The 22,559-nt window shown below is 41.4% G+C and overlaps 2 protein-coding genes and 1 non-coding gene across 10 annotated transcripts in view; 1 reads left to right on the top strand and 2 right to left on the bottom strand.

The window, feature by feature from the left end:
• Positions 1–1,648: 1,648 nt before the first annotated feature.
• On the top strand, positions 1,649–1,857 carry LOC115930982 (small nucleolar RNA U3). The gene has a single exon (XR_004067559.1). It is a non-coding gene; the product is annotated as a small nucleolar RNA U3 (small nucleolar RNA).
• Positions 1,858–4,250: 2,393 nt separating this feature from the next.
• Positions 4,251–7,065, bottom strand: RPLP1 (ribosomal protein lateral stalk subunit P1). Its single transcript, XM_004056410.3, has 4 exons — positions 6,775–7,065; positions 6,074–6,148; positions 4,510–4,627; positions 4,251–4,369 (listed from the first exon to the last, which is right to left on the bottom strand). The coding sequence occupies exons 1-4, from the start codon at positions 6,844–6,846 to the stop codon at positions 4,290–4,292; spliced, it is 345 nt and encodes a 114-aa protein (XP_004056458.1). The 5' UTR covers positions 6,847–7,065; the 3' UTR covers positions 4,251–4,289.
• A 4,293-nt stretch (positions 7,066–11,358) lies between these two features.
• The window catches only part of KIF23 (kinesin family member 23), a 34,230-nt gene continuing 23,029 nt past the window's right edge, over positions 11,359–22,559 (bottom strand). For 4 of the 8 annotated variants that reach the window (XM_004056404.5, XM_019011150.4, XM_063698660.1 and 1 more), the window contains 9 exons: positions 21,376–21,533; positions 19,699–19,872; positions 19,289–19,468; positions 18,696–19,007; positions 14,746–14,997; positions 13,694–13,776; positions 13,421–13,502; positions 12,843–12,913; positions 11,359–11,992 (listed from right to left, as the gene is read on the bottom strand). In XM_004056404.5, the coding sequence (XP_004056452.3) occupies positions 11,977–11,992; positions 12,843–12,913; positions 13,421–13,502; positions 13,694–13,776; positions 14,746–14,997; positions 18,696–19,007; positions 19,289–19,468; positions 19,699–19,872; positions 21,376–21,533 (1,328 nt within the window). In that variant the 3' untranslated portion in view covers positions 11,359–11,976. The remainder of the gene's footprint in view (positions 11,993–12,842; positions 12,914–13,420; positions 13,503–13,693; positions 13,777–14,745; positions 14,998–18,695; positions 19,008–19,288; positions 19,469–19,698; positions 19,873–21,375; positions 21,534–22,559) is intronic. The other 4 variants (XM_055363174.2, XM_004056405.4, XM_055363173.2 and 1 more) reach the window with 2 other exon arrangements.

Raw genomic sequence — 22,559 nt, 5'->3', positions numbered from 1 at the left:
GGCCACTTCTCTCTCATCTTTGTAAGCAAGCCTGGATAATTCAACTTGAGATAAACATGGGCTGCTTTAAAGCTTTACAGCACTTGCATTTTTAGTTCTTCTGAAACAGAGCCAGATGTCTCTCAAAGTCAGATCACAGACACCACTGCATGCATCATGGAACCTGGACTGTTCTGGTCAGATCAATAATCTGGACATTATAATTTTTTCATCTTTTCTGTAGAGACGGGGGTCTCACTTTGTTGCCCAGGCTGGTCTGGAACTCCTGGGCTCAAGTGATCAGCCTGCCTGGGCCTCCCAAAGTGCTGGGATTACAGGCTTGAGCCACTGCACCTGATTCTTTCATTTTAATTAGAGTGTTTATCTCTTCCAAAAGGTGGTTTTAAAATTTCACGTGGTTCTCTCCTTATTTTCAGTTGAGAAGAAGCAAAAAAAAAAAATTAGAAAGTAAAACGATTGGCAGGAGCTTTGGATATTTTTACTTATCCCATTGTGCAACACATTCAGTGACAATACAGGCTTATGAAGTTGTTCAGATGGTTTGTCTATGAGCATGTCTGTTCCTACAGTTCTCCAGAACATGAGAGCCCTTCATGCCTAATCTTGGCTTCCTGCTGATAGACTTTTAAAGGGGTGTGAGTTGGCCAGCCATGGACCTCGGTACGCTTCCAGTGGCCACAGGAGATGTGAACACAATGCTGAGAGCAATGGAAATGTAAGCAAAGTAACATGTATGCTTGGTGAACAATCAGAAGTATGAAATACGAGAAACCAAACCTGCCTGATTGATAAGAATGGGGGGCCGGGTGCAGCGGCTCACGCTTGTAATCCCAGCACTTTGGGAGGCTGAGGCAGGCGGATCATGAGGTCAGGAATTCAAGACCAGCCTGACCAATATGGTGAAACCCTGTCTCTACTGAAAATACAAAAATTAGCCAGGTGTGGTGGCGCACACCTGTAATCCCAGCTACTTAGGAGGCTGAGGCAGGAAAATTGCTTGGAGGCGGAGGCTGCAGTGAGCCGAGATCGCGCCACTGCACTCAGGCCTGGGAGACAGAGTGAGACTCTGTCTCAAAAAAACAAAACAAAAAACAAACAAAAAGAATGGGGGGTAGGGGGTTTGAGGAGCACAAGGCTTGGACCTACTAGACCTGGAGATTTGGGGAACGAGGGATGCCAGCCGTGTTCCTTGTACTGTATGCAAAAGGGAAGTAACAAGTATTGAATATTGACTTACCTCTTTCATTCCCCAATATGAAATAGATATTCCCATTTGCAAAAAAAACAAAAAACAAAAAACAAAAAAAAAAGAAGGCTCAGGAGAACTAGAAAGCAGATGAAACAAAGAGGACTTCATTCAGTACTAGATGAATTAAGTTAGTATTTCTATGTATGTATGTGGGTCTCCTAATTTGATTTTCAAATTGTTCTTTAGAAAGATTTTTAGCTATATTAAGATTTCTTAAAAAGCTGGGCCATGCCAGGCAGGGTGGCTCATGCCTACAGTCCCAGCCACTCAGGAGGCTGAGGCGGGAGGATCACTTAGCCCAAGAAAGGCTGCAGTGAGCTATGACCATGCCACTGCACTCCAGCCTGGGCAACAGTGAGACCCTGTCTCAAATAAATTGAAAAAAAAAAATGCTGGACCAAGAGTATAATTTCAGGCATCAATTCTGTAGTTCCTTACTAGAGAAGTTTCTCTCAACATGTACAACACTGGAAACTATGAGGAGGTGGCAGCACAGCATTCCCTGCTGAGCGTGGGGTTGGCTCTTGGTGTTGCTTTGCTGCAACTGTCATTTGCCATTGATGATGGTTCTTCTCTTCCTTCGAGGGAGAGAATGCAGTCTGAGTAGGGGAAAAAGCCTGGGCCATGCACTTATAGACTGTTAACATCGGAGTCTTGCTAGTGAACATTTTAGTTATGATTGGATTGTTTGGATAGCTGAGTTTGATATTTACAATATCCCTAGCTTACCACCTAATGTCTGCTCTTCTAGATGCTGTCCTTTTCCCATATCTTGTTAGTATTCTCTTTAACCTATTCTTCAGCTAAGTGAAGTGTCAGTATTCCCTCCTCTGACACTTGTTCACTCAGCACAAAGAATTCCTACTGTAACCTCTCCAGAACCCTACGGTCATTACAGTTAAGGAAGCTGATGCAGGTGGGAGAAAGGACCAGAAGCATGGACCATGCTGTTAAGAGAACAGGGACAGAGTGGGTTTTAATCTGGTTCACCCATCCACTTACTAGTTTGTAACCTGAGAGCTTCCACTTCCCCATCCCCAACATGGTGTCATACTGTCATGGGACTGTTGTGAAGAATGACATGCCACACAGATGAGCAGTCCTAGCTAATGTTAGCTGTTAATGGGTGAAGGAAAAGCAGGCACTTAACATATGGATATAGGCTATCCCTTATCTTTGTCTTGTGACACCATCCTCACTAGTTCACAATTGCCCTTTAGTATAGGCTAAGCATCCCTTATCCGAAATGCTTGGAACCATTTGTGTTTCAGATTTCTACTTTTTTCCAGACTTTGGAATATTTGTATATACTTAAGGTTTTTATGTATACTTTACGATCTTAGATAATTTTAGACAGGGTCCCGCTCTGTCACCCAGTCTTGAGTGTAATGGTACAAACACGGCTCACTGAAGCCACAGGTGCATGCCACCACACTGCACTAATTTAAAACAAAATTTCTTGTAGAGGCGGGGATAGGTTTAAGCGATCCTCCTGCCTCAGCCTCCCAAAGTGCAGGAATCGCAGGCATGAACCACCATGCCTGGCCTATGGTTTTAATATACAGGTTGGGCATTCCTTACCTGAAAATCCAAAACGTTCCAATGAGCATTTCCTTTGCGTGTCATGTTTACGTTTTGGATTTTGGGTAAGGGATGCTCAAGCCATGTATTAAAAACACAAAACTAGCCAGGCATGGTGGCTCATACTTGCAATCTCCCAGCACTTCGGGAGGTCAAGGCGTGCAGATCGCTTAACACCAGGAGATTGAGGTTTTCCTACAAAAAATTACCCAGGCATGGTGGCATGCCTGTAGTCCCAGCTACTTGAGGGTGGCTGAGGTGGGATGACCGATTTGAGCCTGGGAGTTTGAAGCTGCAGTAAGCCATGGCTGCACCACTGCACTCCAGCCTGGGCAACAGCAAAAGAACCCCTCTCAAAAAACTTAAAACATAAAACTCTAATACTGACACCTACATACTCCTACCCATTGTCAACTCCACCTTGCTCAAGGTCCTAAATTGTTCACTATCCCATCTTTGGTATTTATTACTCTTATCAGATGCATATATTTAATGTCTTTTTTGAGCTTATGAGAAGCCCCAAGTGTTGCTTTGAACATTCCCAGGCATGTATCCTATGTCCACATGTAGTTTCCCTTGAGTAATGCCTCAAAGTAGAACTGCCATTTTCCCCAAGTAGTTGTAGTAACTTACACAAATGGTCTTTTTCACATTGACACGAGGAGTCCCGGCTAGAAGTCATGCTTTTCATCACTGAATGTCTTCATCTACTAAATGCTAATGGAGGTAAGGATAAGACTCATTCATGTGCCTGGCATGTCATTAGCTGCTCTGAACACAGAATACCCATGGTTTATTATATAAATCCAAGCCTGAAAAGTTGAAAATTCCATTCATGGTATTATTAATTGGCAAACAAAAAAAGCTCTTAGTTTTTGGAACACAGGTTTGAATCTTTTTTTTTTCCACTTTGTGTAACTGGAGACCTTAATAAACTATTAAGTAAACTTTCTGCACTCCTTCAGTGTTACCATAAAACTCCCAAACATTTGGTGAGACATTACATAGCTAAGTCTTGTTTCTTTACAACCTTGGGATGTAGCAGTCAACATTCAGCATACGTCAAAGTTCGTTCTTAGGCAGGGTTGTATAGGGTAAATACCCAGGAGGCTTTCCAAAGCTGGTCTGTATTACCCTTCACCCCCAGTGTAGGGGACACACCTTATAATCATCAAGTTTACACAGGTATCCTGGACAAAGCATCTGCTCTGATCCTTCCTCCTGCCACCCCAGTGCAGTTTTCAACACTGTACCATGAGGTGCCTTCTTGTTAGCATCAGGATTGTCTAAATCTCACATCCGGCAATGGTGGCAGGGAAAATCCAGCCTGTGTCATGGCAGAATAGGCTGAAAGCCAACATTACAAAACAGACCATTTTTGCAGAGCACATTCCCAAACTATGGACAAGACCAACAGCAATAAAGTTCAGCTTTTTATTGAACACATTATAAAAGAGGTTTAGTCAAAAAGACCAAAGCCCATGTCATCATCAGACTCCTCAGATTCTTCTTTCTTTGCTTCCACTTTCTTCTCCTCAGCTAGAAAAAAAAAGTCAATCAGGTGTTAGGATTTCCATACTTCATATACTTGTGAAAAATTAATGGCAATTTTGTCTATAATACTATTTTTAAAAAAATCTCTACACTCCTCCCAATACTAAAAACTCCATGTTTCCTACCTGGAGCAGCAGCAGTGGAGGGGGCAGGACCTCCTGCTGGTGCAGCACCAGCTGCTGGAGCAGGTCCACCGGCCCCTACATTGCAGATGAGGCTCCCAATGTTGACGTTGGCCAGGGCCTGCAATACATGTGCATGCACAGGTAAACGCCCAGTTCTGTCCTTGTTAAGCACTCATGCAGCCAAAAACGAAAAGTATCCCCCATTCCAGGTTACAGTGATCAACCCCTAACACTATATACAGTGAGTTCCACATCCATGGATTCAACAGTGGAAAAATAAGCATGTGTACCAAACATGTAGACTTCTAAAGTATACAGGAGGATGTGCATAGGTTATATGCAAATACATTTATATAAGAGATGGAACATCCTGGGATTTTGTTATTAGTGGAAGGTCCTGGAACCAATACCCCAGACACTGGCTTTTCTTTGCTAACAGCCAAGACTTAGGTTACAGGGCAACGCACTACTGTTCAGCTTTGAATCTGATAATTACAATTCCTATATGTTAAGAACCTCCTGAGGCAGCTGATTTCCCTCCTTTTACAAATAATATGTTGGTAAAAAAAAAAATCCAAACTTCCTGAAACACTCAAATGAATATTCTTTCCACAGTTCCATGTCTCCTCTTAACAGTTAATTCAAATTTTCAGTCTGCTAAACAAATATAGGACTTCAAAAGGGGCTTGTTAAAGATGACATAGGTACAATGTTTTCAATCTTTCAAAACTCTTTAGAGGACACAACCCTGGAGTTAGATGCTATTAGCTTCACTTGACAGAGATTAAGTAACCTGTACAATGGAAAATAGCCAGTGCAAGCTCCATGACCAGGAACCTCTTTATTAGTCTTTTATATCCCAATACACAGTACCTACTGTGTCAATGAAGTCCGCTAAACCCAAATGTCCATCAAACCATAGGTTTAATGCAAGAATTTACTGAAAGAATTTGCTTGCCGGACGGGAGCGGTGGCTCAAGCCTGTAATCTTAGCACTTTGGGAGGCAGAGGCGGGGGGATCACGAGGTCAGGAGATCGAGACCATCCTGGCTAACATGGTGAAACCCCGTCACTACTAAACACACACACAAAAATTAGCCAGGCATGGTGGCGCACGCCTGTAGTCCCAGCTACTCGGGAGGCTGAGGCAGGATAATGGCGTGAACCCGGGAGGCGGAGCTTGCAGTGAGCTGAGATCGCACCACTGCACTCCAGCCTGGGTGACTCCGTGTCAAGAAAAAAAAAAAAAAAGAAAAAGAATTTGCTTGCAACTTAACATGCGTAGTACCTATCTCCCGAGTGACCCTTTTTGGGAATAAATGACCTGATTCACATTTTTTTTTTAACCATGGTTCCAGAGCAAAAGGGAAACCAGAGTCTGATAAGGAAACATAAGACTTGACAAGCTGAAATCTTATTAGCTCCTAGATATATGCAACGAAAAACACCTAGGAGATCCAGCGGCATGTGGGGCGTTATGGCACCGCTGGGGGTACTTTAGCATGTACACCTGCCCTCGTAAATCAGCAGGCCTTACCACATCACTTTGCCACCATCACCTTACCTTTGCAAACAAGCCAGGCCAAAAAGGTTCAACATTTACACCGGCTGCTTTAATGAGGGCATTGATCTTATCCTCCTACAACAAATAAAAGCGTCAATCCATCAAAATGTAGCGTATGTAATATCTCCAAAATGCTGCACGTCACTCAATAACTGTACATAACATGTTTAACCAGCTCAAATATTCTATCACATGCATAAGAGATGTGTGCCAGGCGCCCTGCAATGAGGCGAGCCCATCACTGCTGTTTCACGGGCTGGGACTTGCCTGAGTCACGCGGCTATTTTTAAGTTACAAGACCTGGGAGGTGGAGCCGAGCTCGGGCGCCTTCCTCCACGACCGGGGGAATTCAAGGCAATTACACCGAAAGAGGTTCGAGTAAGTGTCCCCGAGAGAGACGAGGCACGGGTCAGGGTGCCCAAGCACTGCGAAAGAGCTTTTCTACACGAAGGCTCTTGGAGCCGGAGCGCCCAGCCTCAAGCGCACTCCATGCCCGCTGGGCCCGCACGTGGTCCCGGGGGCCCAGGACCTGCCCGGCGAGAGGCCCCAGCCCCGAGGAGCACCCGCCCTATGCGGCCTGTGTTCGCGGCCTGGCCCCGGCCGGAAGTGCTCAGTCGAACGGCCTGGAGCCGGGAACCGCATGGAGCGCCGAGAGTCACCGCCCACAGGCAGCCCGGCCGCCGGCCCGCGCCCGCACTCACCGTGACTGTCACCTCATCGTCATGCAGAATGAGGGCCGAGTAGATGCAGGCGAGCTCGGAGACAGAGGCCATGGCGCGGGCGAGTGTAGGGCTGGCGCTGCCGGACGCGGTGCTAGTCGCCGGATGAAGTGAGGGCCTCACCCCAACGCGGCCTTAGCTTCCTCGGAAGGACCAAGCACCTTGGCGGCAGCTGAGGAAAGGGGTTCTCGCGCCTATACGCAGCCTCTTATCTGTCCACGCGGACCAATCGGCGCCCGCACCGGACGGAAGAGGCGGACCCAGGACCCACAGAAGGCGCCTGCGCACTGCGCCGGATTGGTTCTTACTGTTGAGAAAGTTTCTCAGCGCCTGCAAATACGGTCCCACTTTATTTGGGTAAATTATAGGACCTGAGAACGTTAAAAACACTTTTAGGTTAGGGTTGCCTAGGTATTCGGACTTCGCCTCCGTTGGTTCCATGAGTTGCTTGACTTGGCAGGAGCTCCGCTGTGGCCCTGGTGACATTGTTCGTAATCTCCTGGTTAGGTCGCGGCCTTCCCAGCCGGCGCTGACCCTGAGAGTAAGGGCTGCGTCCCAGCTTGGAGGCCCCTGCTTAGCGCAGGACCTTGGGTGAGATAGGTGGATGTAGGAGGAAGAGAGAAACTAACAGCGTTATGCTAGCAGAAGCCGTAGAGCGCTTACTATGTCCCAGGCACTGAGCCACATTCTACAAGGATTCACGTAATCCTCACAGCAGGAGTTGGATGTTATCTCCATCTTGCGTATGGCAAAATTAAGTCTTAGAGCTGGTAACTAGCCCAAGATTATGTAGTTACTGTGCAGTGTAGCGTGGATTTGGAATCTAGAAGCCTAACTTAGACCCGGTAGCTAACCCAAGATTGCATAGTTCCGCGCGGTGGAGCGTGGAGTTGGAATCCATAAGCCTAACTTAGACCTGGTAACTAACCGAAGATTGCATAGTGCCGCGCGGTGAGCGTGGAGGTGGAATCCAGAAGCCTAACTTCACTGCCTAGGGCTTGGGGGAAGGGGGCATTATGGGTAAGTTGTCTACAACCCGTTATTTGTTATCTAAACCCAATTTAAATTCCTACCTTCAAAAATGGTCATCTTTGCATTCCTCGTGGAATTTGCTTAGTTTACCGGAAAGTTAGTTCTATGTATATATATCTTTTTTTTTTGGGGGGGGGGGGCACCTTCTTTGTTTAGTCCATCCCATTATTTAATAATCATCTCTGAAGAAACATTTCTATTGGAATCCACCAATCTAGAGTCCCACTTGGGTCAATCTTAACTACAAACATAAATATTTTCACATCCCGAATTTTTTAAAAAAGCATTTATAAAGCTATCAAACTTTTAAAAAATAAAGCTGTTGAGTTTTCATCCAAATCTAAGCAGCCATTATAGTGGAATTTTGGTCAAGAAAGGTTAAAGCTATTAAAAAATCCAAACATTTCCAAAGCTACAATGAGTCAGTCCAAAATACTGTTTGTCCAGCAGTGTACATAAAAAACTGATCTGCCGGGTGCGGTGGCTCACGCCTGCAATCCCAACACTTTGGGAGGCTGAGGCGGGTGGATAGCCTGAGGTCAGGAGTTCGAGACCAGCCTGGCCAACATAGTGAAACCTTGTCTCTATTAAAAATACAAAAAATTTAGCTGGGCGTGGTGGCGGGCACCTGTAATCCCAGCTACTAGGGAGGCTGAAGCAGGAGAATCGCTTGAACCCAGGAGGCGGAGGTTGCATTGAGCTGAGATTGTGCCATTGCACTCCGGCTTGGGCAACAAGAGCAAAACTCCCTCTCAAAAAAACAAAACTGATCTGGTTGACAAGTGGCACTTTGTGGTCATTGAGGAAATAATCTTCTTCTCCATCTATACATTATAGATAATACTTTTTACAGGGTATCAAACAGTAAGCACTAACCACAGCTATTCAAGAGAAGTAGTTAAGCAAAACATCAATACTCATGCATTTCCTTTTGTATTGATGAAGAACTTAGTGGATTCAACAGTTACTTCAGACAAATTCCACTGCCCCATATTCTCCTATCATAGTAAAAATTTCCTATTAATATTTTGAAAATACTATGCAATAAGCCATTAAAAAAAATTTTTTTTTTTTCTGATACGGAATTTCACTCTTGTTCCCCAGGCTGGAGTGCAATGGCACGATCTCGGCTCACTGCAACTTCCACCTCCCAGGTTCAAGCGATTCTCCTGCCACAGCCTCCAGAGTAGCTGAGATTATAGGCATGTGCCACCATGCCCAGCTAATTTTTTGTATTTTTAGTAGAAACAGGGTTTCACCATGTTGGCCAGGCTGGTCTCGAACTCCTAACCTCAGGCGATTCGCCCACCTTGGCCTCCCAAAGTGCTGGGATTATAGGGGTGAACCACTGTGCCCGGCTGATTTTTTTTTTTTTAAGTGGGCTGGGGCAGGTCATGGTGGCTCATGCCTGTAATCCAAACACTTTTGGGAGGCCAAGGCGGGAGGATCGCTTGAGCCCAGGAGTTCAAGACCAGCCTGGGGCAACATAGTGAGACCCAGTCTCTATTAATTTTTTGTTTGTTTTTGAGACAGGGTCTCACTCCATTGCCCAGGCTGGAGCACAGTGGCGCCATCACAACTCACTGCAACCACTGCCTCCCTGCAACCACTGCCTCCCAGGCTCAGGCAATCCTCCCACCTCAGCCTCCCCAGTAGGTGGGACTATAGGTGCGTGCCACCACACCTGGCTAATTTTTAAACTTTTTGTAGGGATGGGATTTCACCATGTTGCTCAGGCTGGTCTTGAACTCCTGACCTCAAGTCATCCTGTTTCAGCCTCTCAAAGTACTGGGATTACAGTTGTGAGCCACCATGCCCGGGCTGTCTCTATTATTTTAAATAATAATTTAAAAAGCAGGCTGGGTGCTGTGGCTCATGCCTGTAATTCTAGCACTTTGGGAGGCCAAGTCGGGCGGATTGCTTGAGGCCAGGAGTTTGAGACCAGACAAGGCCACAGAGCAAGGCCCCATCTCTACAAAAAATAAAAAATTAGCCAGGTGTGCTGGCATTTGCCTGTAGTTGCAGCTACTCAAGAGGCTGAGGTGAGAGGATTGCTTGAGCCTGGGAGGTTGAGACTACAGTGAGCTGTGATCATGTCATTGCACTCCATTTTGGGTGACAGAATGAGACCCCATCTCAAAAAAGAAAGAAAAAAGCCAGCCTAGGCAACATAGCAAGACACCATCTCTACAAAAATATTTTTAAAAATTTAATTAGCTGGGCATGGTGGTGAGCACCTGTAGTCCCAGCTTCTTGGGAGGCTGAGGCAGGAGGATCACTTGAATCCAGGAGTTTGAGGTTATAGTGAGCCATGATTGCACCACTGCATTTCAGCCTGGGCAACAGAGCAAGACCCTGTTTCTAAAAAAAAACTTTAAGAAGAAAATCAAGAAATAAATTCTGTATCTACTGCAATAGCAATTTAACCTTTAGTGTCCTGAAGCATTCTAAAAACACACATATAGGCCAGGTGCGGTGGCTCACGCCTGTAATCCCAGTACTTTGGGAAGCTGAGGAGGGCGGATCACCTGAGGAGTTCAAGACCAGCCTGACCAACATGGATAAACCCCGTCTCTACTAAAAATACAAAATTAGCTGGGCCTGGTGGCTCATGCTTGTAATCCCAGCTACTGGGGAGGCTGAGGCAGGAGAATCACTTGAACCCGGGAGGCGGAGGTTGCGGTGAGCCGAGATTGCGCCATTGCACTCAAGCCTGGGCAAGAGTGAAAATCCATCCCTCCCCTCAAAAACACACACACACACACATATATGACATTGTTTACTACTATACTGTGAGTGACCAGTGCATTTTGTCTTCTCCCTTAACTTTTGAATCGGCTTTTGGCAAGGACTGATATCACACTTTTATTAACAGAAGATTAAACTATCATTTTAGTTAAAAAAAAAAAAAAGTGGCCGGGCACAGTGGCTCACACCTGTAATCCCAGCACTATGAGAGGCCGAGGCAGGTGGCTGACGTTGGGAGTTCAAAACCAGTCTGACCAACATTAAGAAACCGTCTCTACTAAAAATACAAAATTAGCTGGGCGTAGTGGCACATGCCCGTAATCCCAGCTACTCGGGAGGCTAAGGCAGAAGAATCGCCTGAACCCAGGAGACGGAGTTTGCGGTGAGCCAAAATCGTGCCATTGCACTGCAGCCTAGGCAACAAGAGCGAAACTCATCTCAAAAAAAAAAAAAGCTCAGCCTCAAAAGAAATCCAAATTAAATCCAAGTAAAATGTGTGTTCACCCATGCAATGGGATATTTCACCATGGTTTCGACAGTATTTTTTCTAATTTATGTTGTCCCCAAACTATGCTTTTTGTTTAAATGTCTAGAAGTCATACTTAATATGTAGATAATTATGGTTGTCACATAAAAAAAGGCATTGTCTGTTTAACATCATATTATCTTGTATTTTTTAGAGCTTTCTTTTCATTCATCCCGCAAACAATGAGTGCCAGGTAAATGCAGGGCACTGTGCCAGGTGCTGGGAGGACGTGTTGAATGAACGGCCATCACACAACTATGTATTTCTTAGTGCTTTTGATTTTAATTCTTTTAGCATAGCTAAATGTCAGAAAGTGAATATATACATACAGAATTCAAAACACCTTCCTAAAATGGTTATTATTGGCCAGTCATTTACATCTTTATTTTGAAAGTCTGAATTGTCGAATAGTTCTAAAGTGCATTCTTGCAGCTAATAAATAGCAGCATTTGTTTATAAAACCTTAAGAAATTCAGACCAGGGCTGGAAAAGTCACAATAAAAAATCAGACATGATCTAGATATATTCTTCCTTAATCATCTAAGACAAACACTTGTGTGAATTAGTTTATAAGTATACATGAAATATATTTTTAAAAAACATTATAAAAAATTCATACAGCGATGAAAAAAGGAGTCTTCCTCTGCTATTAATATTAAATATGGCAAAACATATACTATACAAGGTTTGTTGAATACTAGTTGTCTTTGGAACCATAGGGAAAGCTTTGCTCTGGGTCAGTGTATGATGTAGCTGAGGTCCGTGATTTTCAACAAAGCTGGAGTTCTACAAGATGACCTGGAAGACTGCTTCTGGCATGGCTTTCGAGAAATCATCCACACAAATGAAAATGTTCTTTCAGTACTGGGACTGTCAGTTCATGGCTTTTTGCGCCTAAAACATAACAACCAGCACTTAGAGTTGAACTTTGCAATTAGTAACACATTCATAGCAAATCAATCTTTAGGAGGCCTTTGAGAACTGCTGTTTTATGATGAGATAATTCAAGTCCCTCTGAGAAGGAAAACAACTTTTATAAAATATGCTTATCTTCGTATTAAATTTAGAAAGGATTTCCCATCTTTATCCTGCTGCATCAATTTTCTAAATTGCTCAGTAAGGTATGTAAATGTTTAAAATGTTATATACATATAACATTTTATATACATATATGTATATAACATGTGATATACATATATGTATGTATTTGTAAAGAAGGGATTTTATTAAAATATGGAAAAAGACTGGGTCAGACTCCTGAGTATAAGTTTAACAGAAGAAGAAAAGGTATGATTCCTTCCCTACTATAAATTCTTTCATTCAGTGTTATTTATTTTAGTGAACACCTATTGCTACACCAAGACCAAAAAGCAAGTCAGGAAACAATGATTTACACAAAGCTGTCTAGTCCCCAACTTAAGCCTTTAGCCTTCCCTCCTTAGAGGTATTCTCAGTTCAGCCTCAGAAAGCTTCATGAGCGTTGGCAGAATATGAACATGAGCCACCAATCTTCCACCACCGCCTGCCTTGCAGCTCTGATTGCTCTTATCCAGCCTTCTGAGGCTCTCAGCATTCCAGCTGCCTACTGCAGTCTGCCCATGAAGGCCCAGATAGTCCAAGGGGAAAACCAAAACCATATATTTGTTCTGAAGAATAAGTGGATGGCTGGTAGAAGGAGTGATAATGTAAAGACCAGAGGAGGAAAAAAGCACACAGCAAGACCCCAGTTACAGTCAGTACTCACTTGGGTTGTGCGTGATGCTGATATCCAGGTCCCAGCTGGGATCCTGCTCTCATCTCCACAGCCACAGAACACTGAGAGGAAAATGACAAGAGGAAAAAGATCAGCTCCTCTCAAATAGTCTATAAAACACAGTTATTTAGCAGGCTCCACACCTAGGTGAAATGCAATATTGCTTTCTAGTTCAGCAAAGACTCTTATGTTAAAACACCAGTCACTCGTAATTTATTTCTGGCACAGGCCACAAATGTTGTGAGCCAGAAAGGTCTTTAGGTCATCCAGGTAACTTATCTCATTTTAGATAAGTTTGCGAAGAGAGTTGGTGGCTAAGGCCATAGCTTAGCCTCCTGACCCCTACCTTCCCACGTTCTTTCCAAGAGCTTCTCCTCAGGAATAACACTTGCAAGGGAGTTCCTGATGAAGTGGATTCTTGTTATTCTAGGAATAGGCCTACATGGTGCACTGGCAATGTGAGATTATACCTCAGCATTTTCAAAGAGCATAAAAATCTAGAGCTGTGGGGTTTAAAACATGACAAACCTAATTTTAGTAGGCAGACAAATATTTAATTTTTCCCCTACCCTTGTTTCTACATCGGTCCATTCAGACTCTGCACCATCTGGTTGGGCAGGTGCTACTGTGGAAGATCTTCGTTTTCGACTACTGAAAAAGGGGAAACATGATGCAACAATTATTTTTCCATCTAAGAAGAGGAAAAATATTAGAAGTAGGGGAATACTATCTACATCCCTTTGGAGAATTAATGATACATTTCACAGGCTATTCTGTTCCTCCAAAATGAGCAGCTAAGAAAATGACCAACTTTTATACAGAGATTTTTGATGGTTACTTACCCATTTGGTGATTCTTGCTTTAAAGTCTCAATATCAGTAAACTGAACAGATTGTCCACCACCCCTTGTTTTATAAATATCACCCTAAAGCCAAAAGAAAAGGTCACTGTTACACATTGATACACCCAAATGAAAAACACACATATATATTTCAAACTGTTCTCATGATTCTATTTTATAGAAATTCCCATCCACAAAATCAGATGGTACTTGGTACTTGCTGAGTACGTACTATCAAAATAATTTAGAAATTTGAGTACATATCTCTCACAAATAAAAGAAGTCCAATTCAATGTAATCAGTAACATTCATAATTGCAGAAAAAAATATTCCTTTTGCTCTATCTGTAATTTAAAAACTATAAACTGCACTAAGGATCAAGAAATTTGCTGGAAGTTTCTACACGCTCTAAGGCATGGTACTTTCTTCTCTGAGTGCCCCCTGTTGCCCATATTCAAATGACAGTATAGTCTTATTTGTAGCTAATTATAATAATAAGAAAAACTCTAAATTGAACTTGAAATAAAAAGCTTTTTTTTTTTTTTTTTGGTCTTATCTTTTACTTTCCTGATTATTCACTGACTCTATGATCAAAGGGGAATTCTTCTATAGGCAGGCAAGTCTCTTTCTGGAAAACGGCTTTAGGCAGCTCAATACTGAGTAATTTTGACGGGTCAAATTTTAACATAGGTTTCGTTTTGTTTTGTTTTTGTTTTTTTATCTTGAACTGATGGAGAGCAATAGGAATTCTTTGCTTAGATTAAGTAGTGGTTAAAACTAAATATACAGTCATTAAAAAAATTAAAGTACATCATGGATCTAGAATTCTAAGAAACCGAAGAATCTACACCTATTTAAAGCATACTTAGTCCCAGTTTGGCAGACTTAAAACCTAAGCAGTGACTAATTTTCTGCTAACAAAAAGGTTATATCAAATACCCACTGATGTTCCAGTTGACACTACCTGTGTGTCACCAAAGGAGTAGCAGGACAAATGGACTTTTGTTGAATTTTTAAATATATTTTTTTCTCCTGTGAAAATTAGTTTTTTACCTTAATTAGTTTAGTTTCAATCTCCCCATCGGAGGCTAGTTCCTGGTGGGTCAGCATGTACTTCTCACACTTAGCTAGTGCCTTTTCATTTGCAACAGATACTGTGATGGCATGAGGGACATGTGGCTGCATGACTGTTTCAGTTTGCATGTTAGAGGCGGGCTTATGATCTACCCATCTGTCTCCTGCAGAGCGTGATCGTCTGTGTCGGAGACGAATTGGTGGTGCGTTCTGATCAGGTTGAAAGAGTAACTGAGAAACAAGCATAACCCAGAATTAATTTAAGGGTATTATTAGAAGTGCAGCAGGTTTGGCTACATTAGTTGATGACAGTATCATAGCAAACCTTTCCAAAGCTAAATATTTTATTCAAGTAATTTAAACATGATCTTTGCACAACAAACATCTTTAACACCAACTTGTATGTTACACATTCTATCTGGGAGTTTCCCTTTCAACAAAGGATAAAAGAAAAAATTCTGGTAATGCTGCAAGTCTTTCCTGCTTGGGGGTGGTTCAGGACAAACAACTCATTTCATATTCTTGATCAAAAACCAATATTTATCCCTGCTATTGAGAGGTAATCTATTATGTCCACAACTCTGTTAAAATCTTCAATAAGATCAATGAAAGCCCTACACATTTTCTAGGCTTCTAAACGAAACAGAAAACAATCCTAAATACATAGGTATAATAAGAACCATATGAATAAAATGATTAAAGAAATGTGAAATACTTGAGTGCTTTCAGTTGATTTTAAAATCTCATAATAGAACTTCATGAAAAGTTCAAATACAGTAATGGCTACAATATACCAACTAATTTTTCCCCCAAACATTTCATACAGGTTCCAAGAAACAAATAAATAACACAGTGTCAAATCAGTCTCTATCATACAATAAAAGACTAGTTGCTAGGCCAGGCATGGTGGTACATGCCTGTAATCAGCACTTTGGAAGGCCGAGGTGGAGGAATCACTTGAACTCAGAAGTTCAAGTTCAGCCTAGGCAACATGGTGAAACCCAGACTCAACAAAACAAAACAAACAAACAAACAAACAAAAATATATATATATATTAGCTGGGCTTGGTGACACGTGCCTGTAGTCCCAGCTACTCAGGAGGTTGAAGTGGGAGGACTGCTTGAGCCCAGGAGGTGGAAATTGCAGTGAGCCAAGATCGCACCACTGCACTCCAGCCTGGGCAACAGAATGAGACCCTGCCTCAAAAACAAACAAGTTGCTTCCAGTCAAATGTCATGTAAACCTGGGAATGCTAAATTAAGCACATTCAGCCTAAGAAAATAATATGTCACATATATGCCATAGTTATAGTTTGAAGCAATGAATTATCTTTGGAATTTTATGAACATCTCCTGTTTGTAAAACTGAAAGCACGGCTGGGTGCAGTGGCTCATACCTGTTATTCCAACATTTGTGAGGCTGAGGTGGGAGAAGGATCACCCGAGACCAGCTTAGGCAATGTAAGAAGACCCCATCTTTACAAAAAATTTAAAAATTAGCCAGGTGCGATAGCACATGCCTGTGGTCCCAGCTACTCAGGAGGCTGAGGTAGAACGATCGCTTGAGCCTGGAAGGTCAAGGCTGCAGTGAGCCTAGATGACGCCACTGCACTCTAGCCTGGGCAACAGATCAAGACCTCATCTCAAAAAAAAAAAAAAACAAAAAACAAACCCAAAAAACAAAACTGAAAGCAAATGGAAAAAGTCTATCACAGGCCAAATCTGTCAAAGCTAGTCAAGTATGAAGGCCTCAATTTCAAAATGCACATCTGAGGAACTGAATCATTTTCGCTATATAGTTAACAAGAAACAAATGCAGCACTAGTGACAGCTCTAGGACGTGGGCAATACAGTTTGCCACTAAAGATGCTGAGCCTCAAGACAAACAGGAACTTTCCATTCCTACAATGATTTATTTAATGTTGAACACGAAAGAAAGTCTGGTCCTTATCATCTACCATTTAGCAAAAACAAAGGTTTTCTTCAAACATTTAACAATAAGCATATGATGAAACAAGCTTCAGAAAGATGATAATCCATACAATCTACTAGCATTTATGAAACAAATATTTAAATTTTTTTCCTCACTGAAGTATAAATTCAGTCCACCTGACACAATTTTTGACCAACAAACTTAGACGCACAGATACTAACCTTACAGTAACTTTTCTGCTGCACTTCTAAAGAGATTTTGATTTCACGTAAGAATCTCTAGTAAATTCCCTTAAATATCTCATAGCCAAATTAGATATCTCATTACTGTTTGCAAGGCATACGCAAGCCTTGAATAGTTTTCAGCCTATAAACTTTCATAAAATGACTGACTAGAGTTGGTCAGAATGACCATTTACCTAATTTGCTGTCTAAAAATGTTTAAGGAAAAATCTGCAAAGTAAAGAACTTAAGAGACTTTAGGATCATCTGTTTCCCTGGTAAATAACTTGGGATTCATCACCATCCCTTAATAATCAGGAACTCAGGCCACATAAATGAACATTGATCTATACCCTGACTTATATAAGAAAATCTAAAGTAAATGTTTACTGTAAGATTTAGAAGAAAAATTCTAAAAGAGCTTTGTGAAGATTTTACTAAATATAAAATTCACAAACATTAACTTGGTCCATTTATTCAGATTCAAAAGAAACTTTACCTTAATCTTTAAGAAGAAAAATATGAAAGTGAATTTATTTAAATACCCTTGAATGAGGCAAATGTAAATTGAGATAAACGCCTCAAGATTAAAAGCAATTTATTGGGCATGGAAATCAGTAATTTTAAAATAACTGGCCTAAACTCTTCAATGAAAATAGTCAATGTCATAAAAATAAAAAAAGTAGGGGGACAGGGTGAGACTATTTTATATTAAAAGAGATGAAAGACATAATCATGATATGCAATGCATACATTTTCATAGTATCATGGATTGAAAAAAAAGCTGGCTGGTGCAGTGGCTTGCCTGTAATCTCAGCACCTTTGGAGGCCAAGGCAGGAGGACTGCTGGAGTTCAAGAGTTCAATACCAGCCTGGGCAACATGGTGAGACCTTGTCTCTACTGAAAATAAAAAATTAGCATGGTGGCCTGCCCGTAATCTCAGCTACTTGGGAGGCTGAGGTGAGAGGATCACTTCAGCTCAGGAAGACTGAGGCTGCAGTGAGCCATAATCATGCCACTGCACTCCATCCTGGGTGACAGAGTGAGACTCTGTCTTTAAAAAAAAAAAAAGAAAAGAAAAGCCAATCCAATTTTGGGACAACTGCATAATGTCTCAATAGAGGATAATTACTTAATTAATGTTGATTTTCTTGGATGTGATAAAGATTGTGGCTAGGTAGTACAATGTCCTTATTCTTAGAGATTAAGTGTCTCTAAAGTCTATGATTTCCTTTCACAAGGCTTAGGGGAAAAAGGTTTACATATCTATATCAAGTAACAATTGGTAAACTTAGGCAAGGAGGGAAAGACATTACCATACTATTCTTTCTACTTTGCTTTGGGTCTGAAATTTTTCAAAATAAAAATTTGGGAAAACAATTTTTAAAACTAGGGCATGAAAGGAGGTACAAAAAATCTAATTTGGGGAAGGGGAACCAAAAGAAAAATATGGAAAGTATGCTTTAAAACACATTCACCAATTTTGTGCAAAGCTTATTAGCGTATGCAGCTGAAAAGCTCAGACTACTCTGGGATGCACCAAACTGACCTGTGTTCACTGAACACACTTCTGCTGCCAGATGTGTTTAGGCTTTTTCAGATGAAGAGCCAGGCCTCAATTTCCGTGAGTCAATCTTTCAAATTAACTGAGAAATCAGACCTTCTTTATACTACAGCCCAACCATTTTTCCAATTAACTTTCAGACACAAGTTACAAAAAACAAAGAAGATAAAATCTATCGCTACAATGCATTAAAATAATACTGGCACTAACCCTGCAGCAATGATCCTCTTCTATTTCTATCTCATTTCTGAATGTAGGAACCACCTCCCTGCCTTCAGTCCAGTACATCCCTCGCCTTCTGTCTGACACGATACAAGTTTTGCTTTGTCCTGGCTCCTGCTGCCTACGCCTTGCAATAGATGTGACTTTGAGAGGTGTGTTGTACGTAGGAATTTTCTGCTCCCATTCCGAAATACAGGAAGCTACAGAAATGCTGCTGCAAGAGTTAGAGCGCCTATGTAGCTGTGGCTGGCTCATGAGTTGCTGGCCGTTGGAAATCTGAGCAATATAGTTACTAGAAAGCTAGAAAAATTGGAGAAAAATTAATGAGCAAGACTGAAAAACTGAGAGAAACAATTCATTACTTTTCTATAATGTTAGCACATGAAGACTTAACATTACAAATAATTATTTGTTCTATTTTTTGTGCTAAATTTGTGTTTATTCTAAATTTTAAAATATTTTTAAAGAGAAATTTCAGAAATGTAAGTATTATAAAATGTAAAAATCCTCATAGAAATAGTCATCTAATCTGAACAAAATTTCTCTAGTACAAAGTTACTACACAATTACAAATAACTTACAGGCACAGGTGATGGAGAAACAGATCTTTGAGTAACTTTTTCTCGATCTCGCTCCCGAGAGGGTCTCTCTGGCTTCTCAGTTTTAGGTTCGGTAACAATAGCCTTCAGTTGTTTCAGCTTTTCATCTTTAACCCAGAGTTTATTCTGCATCTCCAGCTGTTTGGCTGCCACTCTACGCTCCTACAGATTATCAATGGCAATGTATACTATCATTCAATCACAGCAAACAAGTACACCAGATTACCCAATCTCTTTATTTCCTAAAAATGACAGTTCTCCAATTCTTCCTGAGAGTTAACAACCACCACCAAAACCCTACCGCAAATACAATAATTCAAAATATTGAACCTAACTACAATGTAAAATAAATCATCCGACTCTGAGACAAGCACTACCCAAACGATACTCACACATTCTTTCTCCCACTTCATTGTCGTTTCTGTCACCATGCCTTGCAACCTAGCTTCTAATCTGCGTTTGTCAGAAAACTGTCGCTGAAGTTTCTGGTTCTGAGTTTCAAGTTCCTGTTGCAAATTGCGTTTATCTTCCTCATAGATAGTAGTTGTTTTCTCTAAAATCTCAATCTAGGAAGGTAGACCACTATGTTCAATATTTGGTATATAAACATTTCATGTCGCTATAAAATAGTGTTCCTTAATTTGCTTATGCAAGCATGTTTGTGGAAAGAAAAATCATGGAGAAAGCACTTTTTTCTCTAACATTTCATCTGAATTCCCACCCCCACTCTCAGAAATGAAAACATGTTAAACAAGCTCCTCACCCAAAGACATTTACAACTAACTTCATGTGAAAATTACTTTCTCCTAAAATTAAGGGCTAAAATTTAGTTTTTAGGCTATTTTCAGAATTTAAAAAAACTATATTGGTTGAGACTAACTTCTCTTATGAATGTGTACCCCCACCAAACCTCTAAATGACCCTCTGTAAATGAGAGAACAGACATACATTACACAGTGCTGCAATGCTTCCCAACAAAATGGTATTTCCTTCTACCCCATTGTAAGAGATTAATCCTGAGTTTATACTTTTACAATCTGATTTGTAAACCAAATACAGATCCAATTAAGCTTTACTGAGTATCTGTTACGTCCAAGGCCTGATGCTGGCACTTTTATACCATTTCATTTAATCATTTATCTCATTAAAAAAAAAAGCATCCTAAGGAAATATTTCTAATAAACCGAAAAGCAAGCTACAACCAAAGCTAAGCTCTAGAAAGCTCCCTTGTTTGGGTCAGAGAACATCCTTTTCAACTGTTAAAACTCTCATAAAATTAAAGAACATATGATTCTTCATTTCACTCACATTTCCTCCTTAGCATGGGATGAGGATTAGTAAATAACCAATTGAGAACTTTTTTTTTTTTTTTTTTTGAGACAGGCTCTCGCTCTGTCACCTAGGCTGGAGTGCAGTCGTGCAATCCCAGCTCACTGCAGCCTCAACCTCCCAGGCTCAAGCTGTTCTCCCATCTCAGCCTTCCGAGTAGCTGGGACTACAGACATGCACCACCATGCCTGGCTAATTTTTTTTGTAGATATGGGGTTTCGCCATGTTGCCCGGTCTGGTCTGGAACTCCTGGGCTCAAGTGATCTCCCTGCCTTGGCCTCCCAATGTGCTGAGACTACAGGCATGAGCCCCCGCACTCAGCCTGAGAACTCTTTTTTTTTTTTGAGACAGAGTCTTGCTCTTGTCGCCCAGGCTGGAGTGCAGTGGCTCAATCTCGGCTCACTGCAACCTCCACCTCCCCAGTTCAAGCGATTCTCCTGCCTCAACCTCCTGAGTAGCTGGGATTACAGGCACTCGCCACCACGCCCAGCTAACTTTTGTACTTTTTTAGTAGAGATGGGCTTTTGCCATGTTGGCCAGGCTTGTTCTTGAACTCCTGACCTCAGATGATCTGGCCACCTCAGCCTCCCAAAGTGTTGAGATTACCTGCATGAGCCACCGCACTCAACCGAGAACTCTTAATAAGCAGCATTTACAGGCCGTTGGAGCACAATATCTCCCTCAGAGAACAGTGCTAAAACACCAGCACATACATCTATCATAATAATGTCAAAACAAACCTTATATTCTAAAGTTTTGTTTTTCTTTTCCAGTCGTTCTATTTCCAATTTCTGTCCTGAGATCATCTTCTCCTTTTCATTTAGTTTCCCTTGCATGTGGTTTTCTTTACTTAAAACAGCATTGTCAAATTCTTGTAACAAAGCTTTAAAAGCATTAGCTGAAACAAAAACATACAGGTCAAGTTTTACACCAGTTCTAAAACAAACAATGATATCAACTTTTGCTAGCAGACACTAGATAAAATGTAGTTATTCAGCAAATCTCTGTGAGAATCAGTCTATAATGAGAAAACAAGTTCAGAGGGAAATCAGGAGCTTCATTCTCAAATTGACAAGATATTCACAGAAGCTTTCTGTTAAATGCTGAAAAAATACTCAAGTCTTTCATTGTGCACTATAGCATTCTCTTCCCAGTCCTTACAGGTACTTTGCTTCACAACAACAAACGCAAAAATAGAAACAACACTACTATTTGGGATTAATTAAACCTGAGCTGAAATCCCTGGAACATCACTTACTAGTTATGACTTAGGCAAGTTAATTAATATTTCTGGGCAAATTTCATTTCAGTATGGAAATTTAAATACCACTTTATCTCACAACTTTTTGGTAAAGATTCAAATGAATAATGATAATAAAAATAGTAGACCCAGGCATGGTGGCTCACGTCTGTAATCCCAGCATATTGGGAGGCCAAGGTGGGTGGATCACGATGTCAGGAGTTTGAGACCAGCCTGACCAACATGGTGAAACCCCGTCTCTACTAAAAATACAAAAATTAGCCGGGCGTGGTGGTGTGCACCTATAACCCAGCTACTCAGGAGGCTGAGGCAGGAAAATCGCTTGAACCCAGGAGGCGGAGGTTGCAGTGAGCCGAGATTGCGCCACTGCACTCCAACTTGGGCAACGGAGCGAGACTCAGTCTCAAAAAAAAAAAAAAAAAAAAAAAAAGTAGATACATTCATTCACTGAGATACATTCACTATGTACCAGAGTTTACTGTTCTACAGGATTTTCATACTTTATCTTATTTATTTTCACAACATATCCTGAGGTGGAAACAATTACAATCCCCACTATGTAGACAGGGGAAACTAAAAAATATTTCTTTGTGTCTCCATCACTGTTTGTAAAAAACAAAAGAACACACGCTCACTTTTTTCTTTTTGACTTCCTTAGAATAC

This window comes from Gorilla gorilla, chromosome 16, assembly GCF_029281585.2.
Source record: "Gorilla gorilla gorilla isolate KB3781 chromosome 16, NHGRI_mGorGor1-v2.1_pri, whole genome shotgun sequence".
In the NCBI taxonomy this organism is placed as follows: Eukaryota; Metazoa; Chordata; class Mammalia; order Primates; family Hominidae; genus Gorilla; species Gorilla gorilla.
Note: the sequence above shows the minus strand (reverse complement) of the source record. Positions and strands in the feature narration are given on the sequence as shown.

Bases quoted from the DNA above. Each gene is read 5' to 3' on its own strand.
- RPLP1 (XM_004056410.3), bottom strand. From the start codon at position 6,846: ATGGCCTCTGTCTCCGAGCTCGCCTGCATCTACTCGGCCCTCATTCTG. The intron at 6,149-6,774 runs GTGAGTGCGGGC...TATTTGTTGTAG, and splicing joins ACGATGAGGTGACAGTCACG to GAGGATAAGATCAATGCCCT. The intron at 4,628-6,073 runs GTAAGGTGATGG...CATGTATTGCAG, and splicing joins GGCCTGGCTTGTTTGCAAAG to GCCCTGGCCAACGTCAACAT.